Genomic DNA, 20,698 nt, shown 5'->3' with positions numbered 1-20,698 from the left:
CGCCCCGCACGGTGTCCCCCGCTCAAGCCTCCGCCGTGCTTTCGCTTCCGGCCTTCCTTCCCCGCGCCGCGGGCGCCTCGGAACGTTTGTGGGGCCGGGCCGCGTTTCCGGACGGAGCGGCAAGGTGCGGACAGCCCGGGGGCAGGATGGCGGCGCGGCCTCGGCCGCTGTCCGGGGCCCGGCGGAGTCAGAGGGGATCGGGCTGAGGCGGCCCGGGCCCCAGCCCCAAGCGGGTAAAGGCGAGAGGCGGGGACGCGCGCGGCCCGGGTCCGAAGCGGGGCGGGGCGGCGGGAGCGCGCGGGGGGGGAGGGGAGGCGCGTCGTAGTCGTCGTTGTCGTCGTCGTTGTTGTCGCCGCTGCCCCGCCGAGGCTTCCTGGGGTCGGCAGGAGCCCCCGGCCCCGGGTCCGAGCGGCCTCGACGACGTCGAGGCTTGCCTCCTTTCCCCATCCCGTGTTACAGCTAGGGAAACTGAGGCTCCTTGTGGGCCCCAATAATAGGGGCCGGGCCGGGGTCTGGGGGGCTTCAAACGCGGCCCCTTGTCCGGGGTCTCCCGAGGCCGCCTCGTCGTCCCCGGGACTTCTCCCCCGCCCCCGCCCCTCAGCCGTTCATTCCTTGCTGCACCACCCACGTGCGTTCACGAGGCAGGTCAAGTCCCCAAGCATCTATTAAACGCCTGCTGTGTGCCACGAGCCGGGGCTACCGGAGGGGCGGAAATCGCGGTCCCCGCCCGCGAGGAGCAAGCGGTCTAAGGGGGCTCCTGGCCGGGGCGGGGGGGCATTGGAGGCGATCCGCCCCTGTCCTGGTCCCCAGGGAGGGGACCCCTGCCCATGCCCCTCCCCCCCTTTGGAACTTGTGGTTTACTGTCAATTCCCCCATTAGACTGGAAGCTTCCCGAAGGCAGGGACGGGGCCTTTGCCTTTCTCTATCTGCCCAGCACGTAGTAGAGGCTTAAAGGTCTCTGGCCCCAAAGCCCCTCGGGGCTATTAAGGGCGCCCCGGGGGGGGGGGCAGCCATATCCCCACACACCCCATTTTGGATGGCATCCACCCTCCTTCTGCCCTTTGGGGCCGAGCAGACCAGGTCTGATTCCCCTCCCAGACAGAGGAGGGAGAAGGGCATTTGTATGGTGCCTACCGTGTACAAAGTCCTTTGTTTTATTCTGTTGTGGGTTTTGTTTTTTTACAGTCTCATTTGGTGTGGGGCATAAAACACAGGTCCTGGAGTCAGGAGGCCCTGAGTTCAAATCCTGCCTCTGACACTTGACACTTACTAGCTGAGTGACCCTAGGCAAGTCACTTAACCCTCATTGCCCCACCCAAGGGAAAAAAAAACCACACACAAACACAACAACAACAATTATCTCATTTGATTTTCAAAGGAGAGTCTTTCTCAGGAGCGCCTCCTTCAGAGGATCAATAGAGTAATGCAGTGCTTTATAAACATTCAAATGCCACATAAATGTGAGGTACAAGCATCACACTGTTATTATCTCCATTTTACAGTTGAGAAAATCCAGGCCTTCGGAGGCTGATTGACTCACCTGGGGTCGCCCAGCTGGTGTCTGAGGCTGGGTAGTTGTGGTCAGCTAGTTTCCTGCTCCCACCCACCCTCTTCTGTTGATCCTCCTATGGCTGGGACTTGGCCCACGCCATCCTCATTGCCTTCCGCTGGCCTGTCTCTGGCTTATCAATGTCCTTCCAGAGAGTTGGGTGCCCAGGGTCAAACACTTCAGACTCCAGATGGGGACTGATAATCATCCTCCATATATGATCCATTTAGCCTCCATCCCCGGCTGCCCTTGGTTCATTGGAAGCTAATATCCTGAACTTTACAGCTGAGAGATCATTGAGCCTGGCCTCACTGTCTAGAAGAGGTCATTGAGTCTCAGGAATGAGATATGCCTGAGGTCAGGTAGGCAGTAGCAGTGTTGGGATTCAAACTCAGGTCTTCGGACTCCAAATTCATGGCCTTTCTCTGTAGCTAGCCAGGAGTACAGCCAGAATGAGCCCCCTGGTCTCCCAGCCTCTGTCCGGGGGCAGCCTGGCCCTCCATGTGGTGCTGCTGCTCATCACAGAATTTTTTGAACCCGGAGTCAGCACTTGATTTGCCCTCCTTGCTCCCTCATCTTTGTGTGTCATTAACTGGAAGATGAGTCAGCATCTTACAGGCTGGGGCTTGGGTTATTTGTAGGTGGCTCAGTAACCATCCAGTGAATGAAGGAATGAGTGAGTAAGTGAATGAAGGAATGAAGGGGTGAGCATTCTGTGCTCCTGTGCCAGACCCTGCCCTGAGCCCTGAAGAGAAAGAACAAAAGAGCAAGGTGGCACCTGTCCTGATGATTGTTTGAAATGCTGGTTGGCTGAGTACTAGGATTATATGCTGCGTTCAGCAGGTACCTGGTCTGGGTAAATGCTGATTGGTTGGTCAATAAAGCTTTAGGAAATGTGTTTACCGGGAAGTATCAGGGAAGGGAAGCCCCAGATTGATCCTCGGCTCCAACATGGTGCTCTTGCCCGGCTCCTACTTCCTCACTCTCTCCTAAGACTCAGCGCCTTTTAGTTCTTCTTAGTTCTTAGTGAGGGGGTAGCCTGGCCATTTGCCTCTGCTCCCTTGGGCAAATTCCTTGTGTTCTCTAGGCCTCCAGGTCGGACTGGATCCCTCCCTCCCAGACTACCTGGCATTTAACTGCTTTGAACGTGTTTGCCTTCATCGGTTACATATCTTTATGTGTAATTGTCTCTGTGAGAATGTGAGCTTTACAGTAAGGGTTCTTTCATTCTTTGGATGTGTGTCCCCAATGCCTGACATGGGTCTGAGATACATAACAGGTGCCTAATAAATACTTCTTAATTGATTGGTTGAATCATGGGCAAGTGCCTGTACCTGTGACTTGGTTTCCTCATTTGTGAAATGAGAAAAGAATTCCACTAGTACCTCCTTAAGGGAATTATTGCCAGGATCCTCCGAGATAATGCAATGCTTTACAAATGTTAAAATGCTATAGGAATGTCAGTGACTAGCATTATACCTGTCACACAGTAGGTGCTTAATAAATGCCTCTTGATGGATTGACTTTCTATGAAGGCCCCTTGGAGAAGATGAGTTTGGAGGTCGTCTGGTAGTCTTGGTGGTGAGCAGTATGGTTTAGATGCCTTTGTCCTCCCCTTCTCCTGAGGGAAAATTGTTAATCCTGAGGAGAAGCTGGGCTGGATGAGGAAAGTGCATGTGATAGGTTTCCCTAGCTTGGGGCCCTGCTCTCTGGCTGGGATGCTTCGGCAGCTGTGGGTGTGAAATCAGATCTGGGCACCAGAGAGCTTGTGGAAGCTTTCTCGTCCTCCCTGAAGTCCTCCTCCTGGCTTCACGCGTTCTGTTCTGCCATCCCTCCGAACACCAGAACACCCATTCTTAGACGTGTTGTTGGCATGTTCTCCATGCTCTCCAGTGGTGCGGCCCGGCCTGTAAACCTTCTCTGACCTTTTGTTTTATTCTATTCCTATTGACATACCACCTTCCTTTTCAGACCCTCCCACCCAGTAAGCCAGCCAGCCCTTTTCACAAAGAATTAAAGAAAAAGAGGAAGAAAAGCAATTCTGCCAAAGGCTGGTTCTCTTTAAATCAGAAAGCCTGTTGAAATCTAGCCTTAACATTTGGCCCAAAGAAGTTAATGAAAAGAGTATTGTGAGGTTTCTTTTTACCCCAGGGAATGGGGGGGCGGGGCTCTTGGTAGAAAGGACTTCTCAGGGAGTGGGATGCTGCATATGTTACCAGAAGCAGTCATTTGCTCTCTTAATTTCATTTTTTCTTTACTACAGGGGAAGGTTCGGGGCTATTGTCTACTGGAATTCCTTAGGATACAGACAAATTAAAGGCGTCAGAAATATTTAGATTTGGGACTTCTGGGTTCATGTCCTGCCTCTGACACTTCTTAGCTATGTGACCTTGGATAAGTCACTTTAGCCTGTTTTGCTTTTCTTTAAAATGGGGATAACAGTAGATTGAGAGGGAGAGGGGACTTCTTGTTCAGGCCTCTCTTGTTATAGATGAGAAAACCAAAGCCTAAAGAGATAAAGTCACTAGCCCTAGGTCAGATTAGGTAGGAAGTAAGAGTGAAGATTTGGGGGCAGCTAGGTGGCGCAGTGGATAAGCACTGGCCCTGGATTCAGGAGTACCTGAGTTCAAATCCAACCTCAGACACTTGACACTTACTAGCTATGTGACCCTGGGCAAGTCACTTAACCCCCATTGCCCCACAAAAAAAAAAGTGAAGATTTGAACCCAAGACCTCTGACTCCTTTCCCACCAAATCATGTACTTTCTACCTTCCATTGTTTGGAGGCAGGCTTTGGCAGGGAGGTATTCAGTAAGCCTCAAGGCTTTGTAGTTTTGGGTTCTCTACTTATCAGGAAATAATGTTTCATTAATTGAATTCAGTCAGTCATCTGGAGTTTTTTCCTCTGGTTTCTTTAGTCTGAGAAGACAGAATCTGGATAACGTGAGATGCTGCCTTAAGTCTCAGGTCCAGTGCTTGATCTCATGATCATCTGGTATTTCTGCAGGGAAAGCAAATCCTCAGGTGAGTCTTGCACGCTGCCTCCTTGGGTGAAGGTGGAAAAAGTCTTCCAGTTAGAGGGAGGGTGGGGCGAGGGATTTCCCAGCCAGTTTGGACAAGCCGCTGCTCCCATGGCCTGTGGAAAATGGGCCGGGCTCCGATGACTGGAAGGGCTTTCACTACTCGCACTGCCCCAAGGGACCCGGCTGCCTCGGTGGGCAGAGATGCTTTCATCCAGAAGAGAAGGGAGCTGATATGGTGGGATGAAGCCTGTTACTGTTGATTCAGGTCAAGGTCTGGGCCTTTGATTTGGCCTGTGGGATGATTGATTGATTGATTGATTTCAGAGAGGCAGCCTCCCCGGTTCTTAAGTGCGTTACAGATGGGTCTGTTCCGTTCTCTACAGATTTCACTTTGTCAGAAAGAAAAGAAGGCGTCAGTAAGAGTCACAAAAATGAAATAAGCCCGGCTCGACTCAGCCTTTCAGCTTGTTAGCCAGGGCCTGGGCCAAGCTGCCTCCCTGCTTTGTGCTGTGTGGGCCCTGGCCCCAGGGGCCACACCCTTCACGCCACCATGATGAGTGACCGGATTGATAGGCGTCTAAAGAAGTCAGCTTCTCCTGTCCTAGTAATACAGGCTGCCTGACTTTTCGTGACCCACGGGGACGGCTCGCTGTGAGGTCTTCAAGAAGCTGCCCTAAGACAGCCTCTGGGAGCTAGGGGGTGCAAGTATGGTCTCCTTTATACAGATGGTGAGGCTCAGAGACAACAAGGGACCTCGGGGGTGGCTAAGGTGGGATTTGAACCCACATCTCCAGTGTCCCACCTACTACACCGAGCCAACTCCACAGCCTTTAAGTTAACCAGAAGAATGTAGGGACACTGTGAGCAAAGGGATCCCTCAGATCAGGACAGTCGGGAGGGCCTGGTTCAATCCTGCCTCCGGCACTTGGCCACTTGTGAAGCCAGTGGGCACGTGGCTTGACCTTCCTGGGCCTTCTTTTCTTCATCTAATAAAATGGTGGCCGGAGCTGGGCTCCGTGGCCTTTGAGGCCCCTCCCACTCTGAGTCTGTGATCTTAGGAGCCTCGAAGGCCTCTTCCAACTTGATGCTCCTCCGTGTTCAGGGAAAGCAGGCTGAAATCGTCAGACTGAGCTGGAAGGGCCCTAGAACTCAGCAGGCCCAAGCCCCTCTTTTTACAGATGGGCAGACCTGGGCCCAGAGAGGGGAAGGAGCTGGCCAAGGTCTCCCTGTAAGTCTCGGAGCCAGGATTCTGCCAAGCCCTCCATCTCCAGGCACTTCCACCTTTGAGAGTGCTGGAGTTCCTAGGCTGGTAGTTGTTCCACCGGTTTTATTTGGGTCATTGCCTGCTCCCGCTCTCATCTTTTAGGAGACAAAGGCAGCCTCAATCTTAGTGTGATGTACCAGGGACCAGACTCCTTGCGGCCTCTTGCAGGTCCGGCCTCCATGTTGGCTCTCTGCCCCAGGCGCCATCATCGCCTCGGGCTGGTTCCCGGGGCACTGAGGATGTTGTTTGGTGCCTCGAGCTGACTGGTTTCCTGCCGTTCTGGGCCCTGGCCTCTTTACGTGGCTGCAGCCCGCGCTGATGCGTTCTGCTTTGGGTTTTGGTTCCTAGAAGGTTTGCAACAATGTTCGGTGCATCCCAGTCATCCCGAGCCCAGTTCCTGGACAAAGCACGTCAGGCGAGGGAAGAGAGACGGGGGCAGAAGGAAAAGGAGCGGGCCGCTGTCCAGATACAGGCCCTGGTCCGCAGATTCCTCTGTCGGTGTCGCCTACAGAGAGACATCAGGTGGGTGTAAAGCTGATTCTTCCCAGGCCCTTCCCCCGGGACTCCAGCAGAGTCCCCTTTGGATCCTGCCCTGGGGCGAGGCCGTCACCCTCAGCCCGTCCAGGCTGGGGAGGGGGTCCTCCTCACTGGGAAAGCCTTCAAGCGTAGGCTTTTTTCACCTTGGGACGTGGCCACCGGGCCAGGTGACTCCCACAGGCCCAGGCCATAGGGAAGGTGGGCCTTCACCAGCCGTCTTCCTGCAGGCTGTGGGGGGCTCTGGGTAAAACCCCTCTCTCCTCTTGCTTTCCCAGGAACGAGATCGATGAGTACTTTGAGACTATTGACACCACTGGACCCTATAAAAGAAGTGCACTCTCTCTTTTTAAGATTGCCCGGAAGCTCTTGTTCATATTCCGAGCTAGAGAGGATGAGCTGGTAAGGCGCCCTGCCCACCCATGCCCCCGCCCCGCCTGCTGGCTGCCCTGCCTCTGACTGTGCGGCTGTCACCGGGCCAGGAGCCGTTTGTGGGGAAGCCGGGGTTTCCAGTAGGCTGCTGATTATTTTTCAGGCAGAAGCATAACCGGGCTCTCCTTGGAGCCACCTCAGGTCCCTCCCTTCCCCCAGTCTGAGCCGTTGCTGAGTCTCATTGACTCTTCTGCTGGAGCTCTCCCCGCAGCCAGCCATCCCCTTGTCTCAGCTCTCACCTCCACCATCTTTGTTCAGGTCTTCATTGGCCTCCATGGCTGCATTGCTCTCCCTGAATCGAGGCTCCATCCAGCTCCCAGAGCCCAGGTCTGACTGTCTCGCCACAGCCCCCTCTCAGGAAGCGTCTGTGCTGCCCTGTTACCTTGCACATCAAACAGATTCCTCTCTTTGGCATCTAAAGCTCTTTGCCAGTCGACTCCTGCCGGCTCTCCCTCCGTCTGGGTCCCTCAGTGTCCTTCACCCTCCACTTCTCCCACACAACATTCTATGTCATGTCTCCAGACCTTAGCAGGAGCTAAGGTATCCACTCTGGAGCCGGAGCACTGTCTCCTAACTTCTACCCCTTCAGGCTGAGGCCTTTGACCTTGAATGCTTTGTCATCACATCCTTATCAGTTTAAAAAAAGAGGGGGGTAATTGTGCATCATAAAACATGGGCCAAAGATAGAAATAAAGGAAGAGATAACAACGAGGTGATATTTGTTCCTAGAAACAATAGGGAACAGCTGAAGTTTATTGACTCAGGAGTGACACCTTAGACCTGCAGCTCCAGTGGGTTAATCATGAGCCCTTGGGGTTGTCCTATGATCCCCCAGGATGGGGTAGGGGTGCAGAGCATAACCTCCGCTTTGGAAACTGCTTTGTTAGACTTCTTGGTTGACTTCAGAGCTTAGCTCAGACATCAGCTCTAACGTAACCCCTTTCTTGGTTCTCCCAGCTGCCACTGCCTTCCCACAAATCAGTCTGAATTTCATCTCTGTGTGGGTGGGTGTATATACATAGACACGTACGTCATACATATGTTTGGTTTACGTTAAAAACATTAAGCACAGGGCAGCTAGGTGGCGCAGTGGATAAAGCACCGGCCCTGGATTCAGGAGTACCTGAGTTCAAATCCGGCCTTAGACACTTGACACTTACTAGCTGTGTGACCCTGGGCAAGTCACTTAACCCCCATTGCCCTGCAAAAAAACCCCAAAACATTAAGCACCTGTTGTGCTCTGGCTTATGCTGATCAATGGGCATACAGAAAGACAAAGGCCAAAGCCAGCCCCTGCTCTCAGTGCGCTCAGTCTTTTGGGGGATAGGGGGTGTGGCATGAAAGCAGTCTATCCAAGCAAGATGTAGCCAGAATAAATTAGAGATAATCACGGAGGGAAGGTGCGAGCATTCAGGGTCATTGGGAAAGACTTGTGGCAGAAGGGGAGATTTTAGCTGGGGCCTGGAGGAAGCTGGGAAACGAGGAGGGAATTCTAGACATGGATGGCGCTCTAGCCAAGGAGACTGGGAAGGGGTTAGGCAGGTGGGAGGAGCCTGGAGATAGGAGAGCCTCAGAAAGAGGGTGAGTGACAGGCAGGGGCTTCGGAGAAGAATGAGTATGGAGCAAAGGCCATTAGCTCTGGTGACTGAGGGATCACTGGTAGCTGGATGGCTATCTGTAGGAGCGCGCATTCTTTCCCCCTCCTGGAGGGCAGGGCCTCTCATTTTTGTCTGGCTCCCCAGTGCCCGGCGTATCACAGGTGATGGATACATGCTCGTTGATTCATTTTCCATCCTGAGGTGGGAAGAACAATCTGGCACCTGGTTGCTGGTAGGCCAGCAATGTTAACGAGTCTGGGCCCAAGTCTTTATCTGTTAGGCCTGGGAACCTGGAGGCTTCACTCGCCCCTCAAGCAGCGAGGAGCCACTGTGGGCCTGCCCTGTTCTTGGCATGGAGCCAGCCTTTGGGCCTGGCTGGGAGCAGGCAGACCAGGGGGCCTCGAGGCCCGGGACTACGCCGGTCCTGTCCTTCTGTCCTTAGCGAATAGGGGCGCGTGGCTCCCTGTCCCGGGAGCTCGTGACCCGTCCTTCCGTCTCTTTGCAGAGGTTTGGAATGTTGTGCCGCTGCATCCTAAGCAGCATGGAGGCCGAGAATGAACCCAAGGTGAGTGGGGAGGGGCAGATGTCGGGCCCTCTGGCTCACCCAGCGTCTTCTTCCCAATAGCCCAAGGAGCGCTACAGAGAATTTTCCTGCCTGGTCTTATTTCCTTCTAGAGCCTCTGTTGCTCCGGGAGCCGGGGAAAACCCCTGTCCCACTCTGGGCCTCGGTCTGAACCCCAGGTCTCTGAGGTCCCTTTCGGCTCCAGAGCAGGCGTGCTTTGAGATACATTGTGCACGTGTTGTTGTTCCTCATGTGGTTGCCTCAGGTCGTTGATTTCAGAGTTGGGAGGGACCCTAGTGGTCATTTAGCCCGGATCCCTTATTCTGCCCTCCACAGAACCGAGCACCCAAAGGGAAGAGAGCTGACCTCGGCCCATTTTTGCAGACGAGAAACTGCGGCTCCAGTAGAGGAAGCCCATGGGCCTCTGTCACAAGCAGCCCAGGCCTCGCTATTCCAAATCCAGGTCACCATCCCCTTACCCAGGCTGCCTCGGTCAGGGCCCAGGAGCAGGGGACAGGCAAAGAAAGAGGACCTTATTGTCCTTTGAAGGTTCCCCTCTTATTGGTCTCTGAAAATTCCTCTTGAAAGCCTGCTGACCCCTCACTTCCTTCAGTGCCAGGTTGTGTTTTCTTTGGCCTGAGGTGGAGCCTGAGTTAAGCGTGGCCAGGCACTCCTGAGGCTGCCCCCCTAGAGCAAGAGGCCCCTCCCTGGCCGTCTCCAGGCCCGCTGGGAGCTCGTCTTCAGCATTAAATGAAGACCGTCGGCAGGGCTGTCGGGAGTCTCATAAACCATTAGACGTCCCGTGCTGAATGTCCTTCCCTTAGGGTTAATAACATGGAAATAAGATCGAAGGAAGAATGACCATAGGGGCAGGATGATGTAGTGGACAAGAGACCTGGACCTGGAGCTAGGGGGATTTGGGGTCAAATCCAGCCTCTGATGGGTTCTGGTCACCTCCCATTGGGCCTCATCTGAGAAATGGGGATGACCGTCCTTACAGCGCCTTCCTCCCAGGGTTCTGGGGAGGGTCACATGAGATGCTGTATTTAGAAATGTCTCCTCCTGCCACTGCTGTCAGTGACAGCTAGAGAGGCCGAGATCTCTCTGTGCCACCTCATTCATCTGGGCCCCTTCCCTTGGTGGCCGTTCTGCCCTTGGAATCAGTGCTGCCACAGCACCCCGTTTGTGCTGACAGGTGTGGTACGTGTCCCTGGCTCTCTCCAAAGATCTCACTCTCCTCTGGATCAAGCAGATCAAAGACATCCTGTGGATTTGCTGCAAGTATCTGAAGTACCTCAAGGTAAGTAAGGGAACTCGTCATTGCTACGTAACACGTTGGTGTCCACATTGGTCAAACTCCCAGAGACTGAGGGAATCAGGCTGCTGAGCAGCAGCAGATCAAGGCCGGCCCTGCAGGCGTTTCTGCCGCATGTCCTGCGGAGGCATGAGCAGTGGCCTCGGGATGGGGAGGGGGCCTGGGGCGGCTCTGCTCCTGGACCCACAGTGTTGCCCCATAGCCCACATTGGCTTCAGAGGCCGCTGAAATCTCTTGGCTTTCTGAAGTTGCTATGGTCTGGGATATGAGTCCTTCTCTGAGGCCCAGCCGTGACAAGAAAGTAACCCCAAGTTCTCTAAGGCCAAAATCTGACAGCTTGTCGTTATTTGTACTGTCTGGAGTATAGGGGAAGAGAGGAGTGTGAGACACCCCCCACAAGCCTGTAAGTGCCCTGTGGGCCTTGCATGGTGTACGATGCCCAGGTGTGATTTCAGGAGTGGGGAAATGGGGAACCGAGCCCAGAGTTTAAAAGATGAAGGAAAAAGCCTGGCTTTTATGTTTAATTTTTCTCCCACTCTCTCTTCCCTTCCCCCCTTCCCAGGCCAGCAAGCAGTTGGAAATAGGTTATTTTATCATATTAAATGTATTTCCACATTAATCAGAACGATAGGGAAAAAATGCAAGAAAGAATAAACAAGAACAATAACAAAAAAGCAACAACAAAAGTGAAAATAGTTTGCTCCAATCTGCATTCAGACTCCGTAGTTCTTTTTCTGAATGTGGAGAGCATTCTCCTTCATGACCCTCTTGGTATGGTCTGGGATCATTGCATTTCTGAGAAGAGTTAAGTCTGTCACAGTTTATCATCACACCATGACGTTGATCCTGTGTACAATGTTCTCTTGGTTCTGCTCATTTCACTTAGCATCAATTCACGTAAGTGGAAAAAGTCTGTCTTGGCCTGATTTCCTGGTGATCATGTGGTCAAGGTGCTCAGCCTAAGTGGGGTGCTGGGTGACCTGGGTTGGGAGCCAATCTTTCTCAATACGATTGCTTCTGTTGTCCCCAGCCTGACATCTTACAGGACTCTAAGCTGATCTCACTGTACCTCACCCTACTTGTTAACTTCACAGACACATCAACGTGGAAAATTGTCCGAGGAAAAGGTAGGGTCCCTGTCTTCAAATCTCTGGTGGCAAATGGTTTGGTACATAAAGCTCTGTACAAATTGCCTGAGTGTGTGTAGGTATAAAGAGACGGAGACCGAGGGAGGGGGGGAGAGAGAGATCCTCTCTCCAAAGCCATTTGTTGTAAACTGTCAATCCCATTTACAAACATGAAATACATCTCAGCCCTCAAATAAAGTCTATCATCTGTAAAATTTGTAAGAAGTGCTTTACTGCTCTTTGGGTTCTTTTTTTTTTTTTAGTGAGGTAATTGGGGTTAAGTGACTTGCCCAGGGTCACACAGCTAGTAAGTGTTAAGTGTCTGAGGCTGCATTTGAACTCAGGTCCTCCTGACTCCAGGGCTGGTGCTCTATCCACTGCGACACCCAGCTGCCCCTGCTCATTGGGTTCTATTGTCAGACGAACCTTCCTGAGGGGTGGTGTGGACTGCTGGGGAGGCTGTGGGCTCCATCTCCTTCCCTGGAAGTCTCCAGGCAGACACCAGCAGCCCATTGGTTGGGGATGCTTTAGAAGACACTTTTGGTCAGGTGTGGGTTGGCCAAGATGCTCTTGGGGCACTTCTATCCAGTATCAAGACTAGTTTGCCTTCTTTGAGCGGGCGTTTAATGGATCATTTCCTCTGACTCAGCCTGTCGGCGACCTTTGAGCTCACCTAATCCACCTTCCACATTGGACAAAGGAAGGTGAGGCCCCGGGAGATGAAGTGCCTGCCCGGCCTCCTCAGGCTGGTACACGGCAGAGCTGGGCGACTGCACTCCATTGGCACTGTCTCATTTTTCCCATGCTCTTCCATTGCCAGATGTTCTAAGAAATGTCAGCCTTGCAGGGAGTTCTGAAAAATCCCAGTGTAGCCAAGAATTCTGTTGGGGCTTTAGAGATTGCATCGTGTGACTCCCCCTTCTCTTTGGAGGTGCCCTCACCCCCAGGCACTGTCTGCCCCGGTGGGCATCCCTCTGAATCCCTCTCCCCGCCTGCCTTTAACAAAACAGTCTCCTGTCAGAATCAGACTTATTTTTGTCGATGCTATGACTGAAGTGGCAAGAGAGGCCTTGGATTGGGAGTCACGGACCTAGGTTTGACGCTTGCCTCTTCCCTGCATAGAATGCAGAGTTGCCAGGGACCTGGTACCATCGAGCCCCCTGGGGATCCCCAGTATCACATCCCCAATAACTGGCTGGCTGGCTTTTGTTGGGAGACGTCTTGGGAAATCTTCTGAGAGGTTGTTGTCCACTTGTGATAGCGCCCGGGACCTCCCAGCCAAAGGGGACCCCCTTGTTCTTCCATTAGGGCCAAGAGCAGGTTGCACCCCTTCACCACTGAAAGCCCTCTAGACACTTAGAGATGGCTGTCATGTCTTCCTGCTCTCAGCCCTGAGCCTGCTGGGTTCTAGGCTCCTTCCACCATCCCTCTGGTGGCCTGGACTCAAGGCCTTTCAACACTCTGGACGCGTTCTAGCTTCACCATTGGTGTCCAGCGCTGAATACAATATAGTGGCACCCAGAGGACCGTGGAATTCTCACTTTTGTCCTCTCTGCCCAAGGTCGAGATGGCATTTGCTTCTTTATTGCCTAGCCATGCCCATGATTCCTTTGAAACTTTCTGACCACCCTGTCGAAATGGTACCTCTTTCTCAGACTTCTTGGCTCCTCTCGTACTTGGGAGGTGATTTTTTGCACTGCCATAACCTGGATGAGTCCTGTGTGGCTCATGATTTTTCTTAGATCTCCTCTTCTTTTAGGGGAGAACCTCCGGCCTACCATGAACCATCTCTGCGCCAATATCATGGGGCACCTCAATCAGAATGGATTGTATTCTGTTCTACAGGTTGGTTGTCCCTCTAATGTCATGTTTCTGTATGCCCTGAAGTACTGGAGATTGGCTTCTGGGTTTGAAGTGGGCGTCCTCGGGGTTTTGCTGATGAGACTATATCTTATCCAGAGGATCCTAAGCTAATAATTAAGTTCCTTGTTTCCCTCCCCTCATCCCATTTGGCATTCGTGTTTAGTGTGGGGAGGCGGTAGTACTTTCTTATTGAATAACTCTACCCTGTTCCCCCTAACCATTGAAACCTGAAGTTGGTTCTGTTGAGGGGTCCTGCTCCCTCTTCTGGAATCTGGGGATCCCCCCTTCTTGTAATCCCAGGTTAGTTGGTCAAGCACCCCGCATTGTTTCTGTGACCCTGAAAGTGGTAGACCCACTCTGTGCCTTAGTCTTGTGCTCTGTACTTTGGAGAAGTTTGTTGGAGAGGAAGAGGGGAGAAGAAGGAAATGTGGCTGGTTGGAAGGTGGGACAGTCCTTGGTCAGGTCGAGGGCTGACTCTGCCCCTCCCCAGGCCAGCTCGGGCAGGTGACAGCACTGCCAAAGAGAGAGGGAGTATTGTCAGCAGTCCCCTTCCACCTGAGCACCAAGCTGGCCTCAGACCCCGTTCCTTGGGCGCAGTTTCTTTTATCAGCTGAGAACGGCTCCCATGGTGCTGGAATCAGACCCCTCCTTGACAAAGGGCCTTTGTCTTTCAGATTCTGTTAAGGAACGGCCTGGCAAGGTCCAGACCGTCCCTGACGAGAGGCATGTTAGCTGCTTCCTTCACTCTGGCTTCACGGTGAGTCATCCCTGGTGCAGGGAAGGAATGTGTGATGCAGCCTGGGGCCTGGGGACCCATTCGGGTGAGCATGCTCACCCCTGTGGAGGCTCCCCCTCAGCCTGTCATCGATGTGGTCCCAAGGAGCTGCTCTGGGTAGAGGCCCGGCACAGCTGGCCACCCAGAGGGAGTCCTGGCGGTCAGTGGTCCAAGCCCCCTCCCTCTGGAGAGGCCCCATGGCTGGGATGTGGCAGTCAGGGAACTCTGGCCCAGCTCTCTAGAACCGGTCCCCTTCTTTGTTCACTGCAGTACCCCCACAGCCCCACCCTGAAGTCCCTGACATTGTGCCTCTGCCAGTGATTCAGTGCCAGCATCTACAGACCGCACATTTATAGAGGTTTACAAAACACTTCACAAACTTCTCATGTCATCCTCACGACCCTGGGAAACGGGCGCTGCTGTCATCCTGATTTTACAGATAGGGAAACCAAGGCTGAGACAGGGCAAGTGACTTGTCCAGGGTCATGCCTCATCGTGGAACCAAGATGCCAGGAGGAAAGTGATCCTCTCACTTGTGGCAAATGTCCAGGGTCGGCCTTTGCTTCACCTGATTTTAGGGACTGGCAGCAGCCTGGATGAGGTGCCACCCTGGGGTCCTCCCAGCCAACACTCATGTCCCAGAGTAGAGGGGCTGCCCCTGTGGGTGACCACCCGGGGATATTCTAGAGAGAACTCTTGCCTCCTCTCCCCTCTCCTCCCGGATTAATGGGGTTTGGGATGCTGGGCCGTGGCCTGACATTCTCCCAGACTCGCCACTTTAGCCACGTGATTGGTCCCAGATGTGCTCCAATGGAAGCATTCACAAGACCAGAAGTACCGACGTCCCCTCTGTTATTGGGGGTTCACCTCTTCGGCCCCTTTGGGGCACACTATGTTTTACCATTTCTGCCTTGTGCGCCCAACCCCGTGCTTCCCTGTTAAGCTCCCCAGGGCGCTGTAGCCTCGCCGAGGCTCTTCTCAAGGAACTGAACGCCATGGGCTGGAGAGGTGGTTTTGGGGAAAGCGGGTAGATCCCCACGTGCCAGGAAGCATGTGACGTGGTGTCTGTTTGTGTCCAGCCCCGTGGTTGCTGCTCACTTTTCGGACAATCTCTTACGGCCATTCCTCATCCACATCATGTCAGTGCCTGCCTTTGTGGCTCATCTCAGCGTGCTTGCCCCCAAGGTGAGTGGCGCCCATTCATCTCCCCCTTTCCCTTTAGGATCCCTGCTCCGCTGCATTTACACAAAAGCAGGCTTTCCTCTCCACAATGCAGAGAGCCTGACTGGCCTGAGGCCCCCGAGAAGGCACGAGGAAGGGAGACTTACCGGATCTCCCAGCCTCCCCTCTCGCCCCACACCAGCTCCCAGGTGCCTTCTGAGCTTGGGGCCCTGGCTCCCCTCGATGGAGGATGGCCTTGTTTGAGGCGGTTGTGAAGGGCCCTCCCAGCTCTGGAATTCTGGGATTCTTTTTTGTGCTCCGATCTCAGTCACCTTCCCCAGCTCCATTTTCGTGGTCCTCGGAAATCGGTTCCACTTTCTCTGCATGATGTCCATCCCTCGATTCGCTTGCCTCCAAATCGGGGCCGTTGTCTCATGCCCCTGAGCTGAGGTTTAGGATGGGGGTGGCTCCTTCCTTCAGAGCATCATTGCCCATTCTCTTCTGATGGGTGTACACGTTGGTTAGAAAAACCTTTCACGTGGAGAAGCTGGGGCCATTGGCCTCTCACGTTTCTGTTCAGACGGGAGCCTCTTCCTATGCCTTTCAATGCCTCCATTTTCACTGGTGGTGATTCTCTCCCTGGCAGCGCCTCCTTGTGCTGGAGCATCATGACTTTCTTCGTAAGTTCATTCTGTTTCTGAGTCGCAAGGATCAGTGTTTGGACGTCTGTGAGTGCTTAGAAGGGAGCCACACTCTCTGTTTGCTGGGTAAGTGCCTGGGACCAGAGTTGGGGGGTGTTCTGGGCATAAAAGAAAACATCCTCTGTTTGACTGAGGTCCTTGCAACGGACCGGGAAAATTCTGAAGATGGGGGGCAGAGGGGGAAATGGGAGAATGCCATTTTACAGATGAATAGCTGAGGCTGAGAGAAACGAAACAGCCCAGGGAGGGTCACAGACCAAGGAAGCCACTATGACAATACTCACTCAGCGTATCTTAACAAGGGGCTGCCGTGGGCGGCTTCTGTGCTCGGCACTAGAGAGACAAAGGCAAACAAGCCTGCTGGGCTCCCTCCCTGCCTTCTCCTGGGAGGGAAGAGCATCGACAGAGAGAATCGGTAACAGTGTGCCGAGTACACACCACGGCATTTCACCCTCTGAGGGGATCAAGCACTAACCACCGGGGGAGAGTCAGGAGAGGGCCCCGTGTGAGGTGGCCCCAGAGCCATCCTTGGGAGAGGCGGGGGCAGCTCCGTAGGCTTGGGGTACAGTGCAGCCTATGCAGAGGCATGGCAGTGGGAGAGGGAATGTCATGTCTGGGGCCCAGCAAAGTGGCCAGTTTGACTGGAATGTTGAGTACATGAAGAAGAGCGATGGGAAACCAGCTTACTAGGATAGGTTGGATCCAGGTGATGAAGGGTTTTACATGACTGGCAGAGAATTTTGCATTTTGTTTGAAAGATAATAGGGAGCCACTGAACCTTCTTGAACAGGGAAGTGACAGAACTGAACCACTGCTGTAGGACTTTCAGTTTGGCGCCTCTGTAGAGGATAGAGCTTTGGTGACTGCATCCAGGGAGATATACCAGGAGGCTCCTGAAATCATCTAAAGAAGTAGTAATGAGGGCCTGAACCATGCAGGGTGACAGCCTTGTAAGCTGGGAGATAGCGTGGGGATTGATTTAGATTTAGAAAGTGATTGGGTATAGGCCTGAGGGACAGTGAAGAGGTAAAGATGACTGGAGTTGTGACGCTGGGTGTCTGGCAGGATGCTGCTACCTTCAAATGAAATAGGGACATTTGGGGGAAGATGGGAGTTGGTGGAGAGATTTTCTTTTGAACACATTGAGTTTGAAATGCCTGTGAGACATCCAGATGGAGATAGCTGGTAGGAATTTGTAATACAGTATCAGAGTTCCGGAGAGAACATTGACTAGCTATATAGATTTGGGATCCATCTGCTTTGAGATGATAATTGTACTTGTGGGAGCTAATGGGATCCATGGAGAGAAGGAAAAGAAGCAAGGACCCAGGACTGGGCCCAGCAGATCCTGGATCAGCTGATCCAGTGATCCAGCTGACACTGATTTTCAAAGTCACTTTTTTGGGGTGGGGCAATGAGGGTGAAGTGACTTGCCCAGGGTCACACAGCTAGTAAGTGTCAAGGCCAGATTTGAACTCAGGTCTTCCTGAATCCGGGGCTGGTGCTCTATCCACTGCGCCACCTAGGTGCCCCTGACACTGATTTCAAAATGGTCAAACAGGGAGCAGTCATGAAAACCCAGGTAGAAGAGCACAGCTGGGAGGAGGGAGGTGAGTGCTCATTAACGTCAGATTGTTGAGACCTCCAAAAGGGTGTGGACTGAGACACGGCCACTGAATTTAGCCATCACAGCACAATCAGAACTCTCATCTATCCATTTTCCACACCTCCTCCTGAACTGGCTCGTTGGTTGGAATAATTTACCCTTCAAAGACCCTTGTAACTAACTCTAAGATTCTGATTCTAGAATAAATGAAAGAATTGATGTGTGTTTTGAAAAAGACGAAATATGCCATCACTGTATCCTTCCTGTGGATATTTGAATGAGTGGAAAGGACAAAGCATGTAGGCGAGAGCTTAGAATTTCCCATCAGCTAGCTCATCTCTAGGGATAAGAAACATTTAGTCAGCAACCAAGAGAGAAGCTAAACCAGGCCCTCTTTGAGCCTCCCAAGATTGGGTCGCCTCTTGTGTCCCTGTCCTCTTCTCTAATGACACTGGGTTTTATTTGGACCCGTAATGAGGGAGCTGAGGTTCTCAGAGTGACAAACTGTCTCTGAAAGTGAAGAATCATTTTTTTCAGCCATTAAGGTGCCTTGAGAGCCTGTCTTAGTGAATTGAGTCAAGTGACCTGAGTTCAACTCTTAATTCTTACTAGCTTTATGACTTTAGGCAACGTAAGCTAGCCAGCCTCCCGGAGTTTCAGTTTTTTCATTTGCAAAATGGGAAGGATTCCTGCTCACTTTAATCTGTAAGGTCATCATAAGAAATTAGACCCTGTCTCTAGAGTGCTTTACAGCTTCACAGGTATGATCACAAATGGAGTTATTAGTGCGCGTTTTGCTAGCACTTGAATTCCTTGCCATCTCCAGGAAAAGGGGAGGAGAGAGAGTTGCCACTTCCCAGCTCTAGTTACTGCCTCTTCCCACTCCTTGGTGTTGCTTGGGCTAGAGCAAGAGACCAGAGCCATGAAGTTCATCCTCCATCTGTCTGAGCCCATCCCAGCATCTTCCTTTCTTCTTCCTTCCATTGCAGGCAACATCATACACTTGGGTTATCTTACGAGCAGAGTGTTAGAGGAGGAGACGAAGCATTTTGTGAAAGTGCTCATTGACATGCTGTCCTACTGCCAGCAGTACGTGTCACTCAAGAGGTCTAACCTGACCCACTGGCACCCTGTCCTTGGGTGGTTCTCCCAGTCAGTGGACTACGGGTGAGTGCCCCAAATGAACCTTCCCTCAGTCTGCAGGTCAAGGCAGTGAGCATTATTCAACCGTGACTGTGTGCCGGCACTGTGCTCGGTCTGTGCTGGGCATACACAGAAAAGCAACAACCCAGGCCCGGTCCTCAGAGTGTTCCCAGGGTAATGGGGGAGACAACACATGCATTTAGAGGCCTGGTTTTGTGGGGATGGCACTGGTTGTTGGAGACTTCAGCAAAGGCCTCATAGGTGGTGCTTTAAGGACTCATTGAAGGAGATTAGAGATTGTAAGAGATACTGATGAGAAGGCAGGGGCAATTAGGTGGTCCAGTGGACAGAATTCTGGGCTTAGAGTCAGGAAGGCTCATCTCTATGAGTTCAGATCTGGCCTCAGTTTCCTTATCTGTGAAGTAAACTAGGGAAGGCCACGGTAAACTCCTCAGTATCTTTGTCAAGAAAACCCCACATTGGGTCATGAAGAGTCAGACACCACTTAATCACCCAAACAACAACAGGAGAAGGTGGAGCATTTGTGCGGGCACAGAGACGGTATGGATTGCCATGACAGACCGCTGAGAGCCCGTTTGGCCAGACCGTGGAGTGCGTGAAGGGCAGAGTGCTGAGGAGACGGGGCTGGAACCATGTTGTGAAAGGCTTTGAATGTTAACATGGAAGTTGTATTAGATTGTGGAGGTAGGAAGGAGTTCCTGGGGTTCATTGTGTACAGGGCTAATGTGGTCAGACCTTTATTATTTATTTATTTACTCATTCATTCATTCATTCAATCAATGATCTGTTTATTTATTTGTTTATTTATTTATTTTGGTGAGGGAATTGGGGTTAAGTGACTTGCCCAGGGTCACACAGCTAGTGTCAAGTGTCTGAGGCCGGATTTGAACTCGGGTCTTCCTGACTCCAGGGCCAGTGCTCTATCCCCTGCACCACCAAGCTGCCCTGGATCAGGCCTTTAGGAAAGCCCCTCGGCTTCTGAATGAGGATGGATTGGAGAGGGCAGACAGAGGCTTGGGTCCGTGAGGCCAGTGAAGAGGCTACAGCAGCAGTCACAGCAGAGAGGCCGCCTCCTGGTAGAGACGGGAGCAGAGGCAGAGAAGCTGGATGACTCTGAGGGGGGGGGGCATAGCCCCCATTTGTCAGCAGGTGCATTTTGGAGAGGATGCGCGAGACCCGGTTTGGAGCAGCTGCCGTGGAGAAGGGACTAGAGAAGAAGCCTATGATTTCTGTGGTGTTGGGAGTGCCCTCCACCTTCTCAGAGACCTGTCCAGATTTCCCAGGGTCACGTGGCCAAGATAGGTCAGAGGGGGACCTGGAACCTAGGCCTCTGACTCTAAGTACCAGCTTTCTGCCCCCATGCCAGCCTGCTGCTCCTAAAGATTCAATTCATGGGGCAGCTAGGTGGCACAGTGAATAGAGCACCGGCCCTGGAGTCAGGAGTACCTGAGTTCAAATCCGGCCTCAGACACTTAACACACACTAGCTGTGTGACCCTGGGCAAGTCACTTAACCCCAATTGCCTCACTAAAACAAAAAAAAAAGATTCAATTCATGTCAGCAAGGATTTATTTAGTGCCGACTGAGCACTGGGGACGGGGCTGAGAGCTGGAGACCAAAGGAAAACCAGGCCCTGCCCTCTAATGGTCATAGACGGCACGTCAGAGGGAGCTGGACTGCAAAAGGTGGTTGAGGAGGCAATCCAGGCTTGGGCTTAGGAAGGAGTGAGTGACAGGAGAAGGGGACAAGGGACTTGAAAACAGAGGGCATTATGGAGTTGGACCGGTCAGTTCCACAGTTGGGACAGGGAAGAGAGGAAGGTCAAGCCAGAGCAGGGGGAATGGCCAAGAGACCCAGGAGTAGGGAGGTCCGGGGAGGGAGGCTGTGCCGTTCTGTGTTAGCGAAATGATTTGTGGTTAGGCTGGACTTTAAAAATTACTGCTAACTATAAATTAATGGCTGCAGTTTAGCAGTAAACATTTATTATTGATGAGTATCACATTATTAAAGTATTGACCACATCT

The 20,698-nt window shown here is 52.6% G+C and overlaps 1 protein-coding gene across 3 annotated transcripts in view; it reads left to right on the top strand.

Moving 5' to 3' along the window:
• Nucleotides 1-111: 111 nt before the first annotated feature.
• UBE3B (ubiquitin protein ligase E3B) overlaps nt 112-20,698 on the top strand; it is a 56,358-nt gene continuing 35,771 nt past the window's right edge. The window contains exons 1-12 of one of the 3 annotated variants that reach the window (XM_043963421.1): nt 112-233; nt 4,468-4,573; nt 6,188-6,358; nt 6,649-6,772; nt 8,906-8,965; nt 10,158-10,262; nt 11,308-11,404; nt 13,164-13,249; nt 13,942-14,024; nt 15,122-15,227; nt 15,850-15,970; nt 18,500-18,677. In XM_043963421.1, coding sequence (XP_043819356.1) covers nt 6,198-6,358; nt 6,649-6,772; nt 8,906-8,965; nt 10,158-10,262; nt 11,308-11,404; nt 13,164-13,249; nt 13,942-14,024; nt 15,122-15,227; nt 15,850-15,970; nt 18,500-18,677 — 1,121 coding nt within the window. In that variant the 5' untranslated portion in view covers nt 112-233; nt 4,468-4,573; nt 6,188-6,197. Of the gene's footprint in view, nt 234-4,467; nt 4,574-6,184; nt 6,359-6,648; nt 6,773-8,905; nt 8,966-10,157; nt 10,263-11,307; nt 11,405-13,163; nt 13,250-13,941; nt 14,025-15,121; nt 15,228-15,849; nt 15,971-18,499; nt 18,678-20,698 lie in introns of those variants that run through there. The other 2 variants (XM_043963414.1, XM_043963429.1) reach the window with 2 other exon arrangements.

Source organism: Dromiciops gliroides, chromosome 1, assembly GCF_019393635.1.
Source record: "Dromiciops gliroides isolate mDroGli1 chromosome 1, mDroGli1.pri, whole genome shotgun sequence".
In the NCBI taxonomy this organism is placed as follows: Eukaryota; Metazoa; Chordata; class Mammalia; order Microbiotheria; family Microbiotheriidae; genus Dromiciops; species Dromiciops gliroides.
Note: the sequence above shows the minus strand (reverse complement) of the source record. Positions and strands in the feature narration are given on the sequence as shown.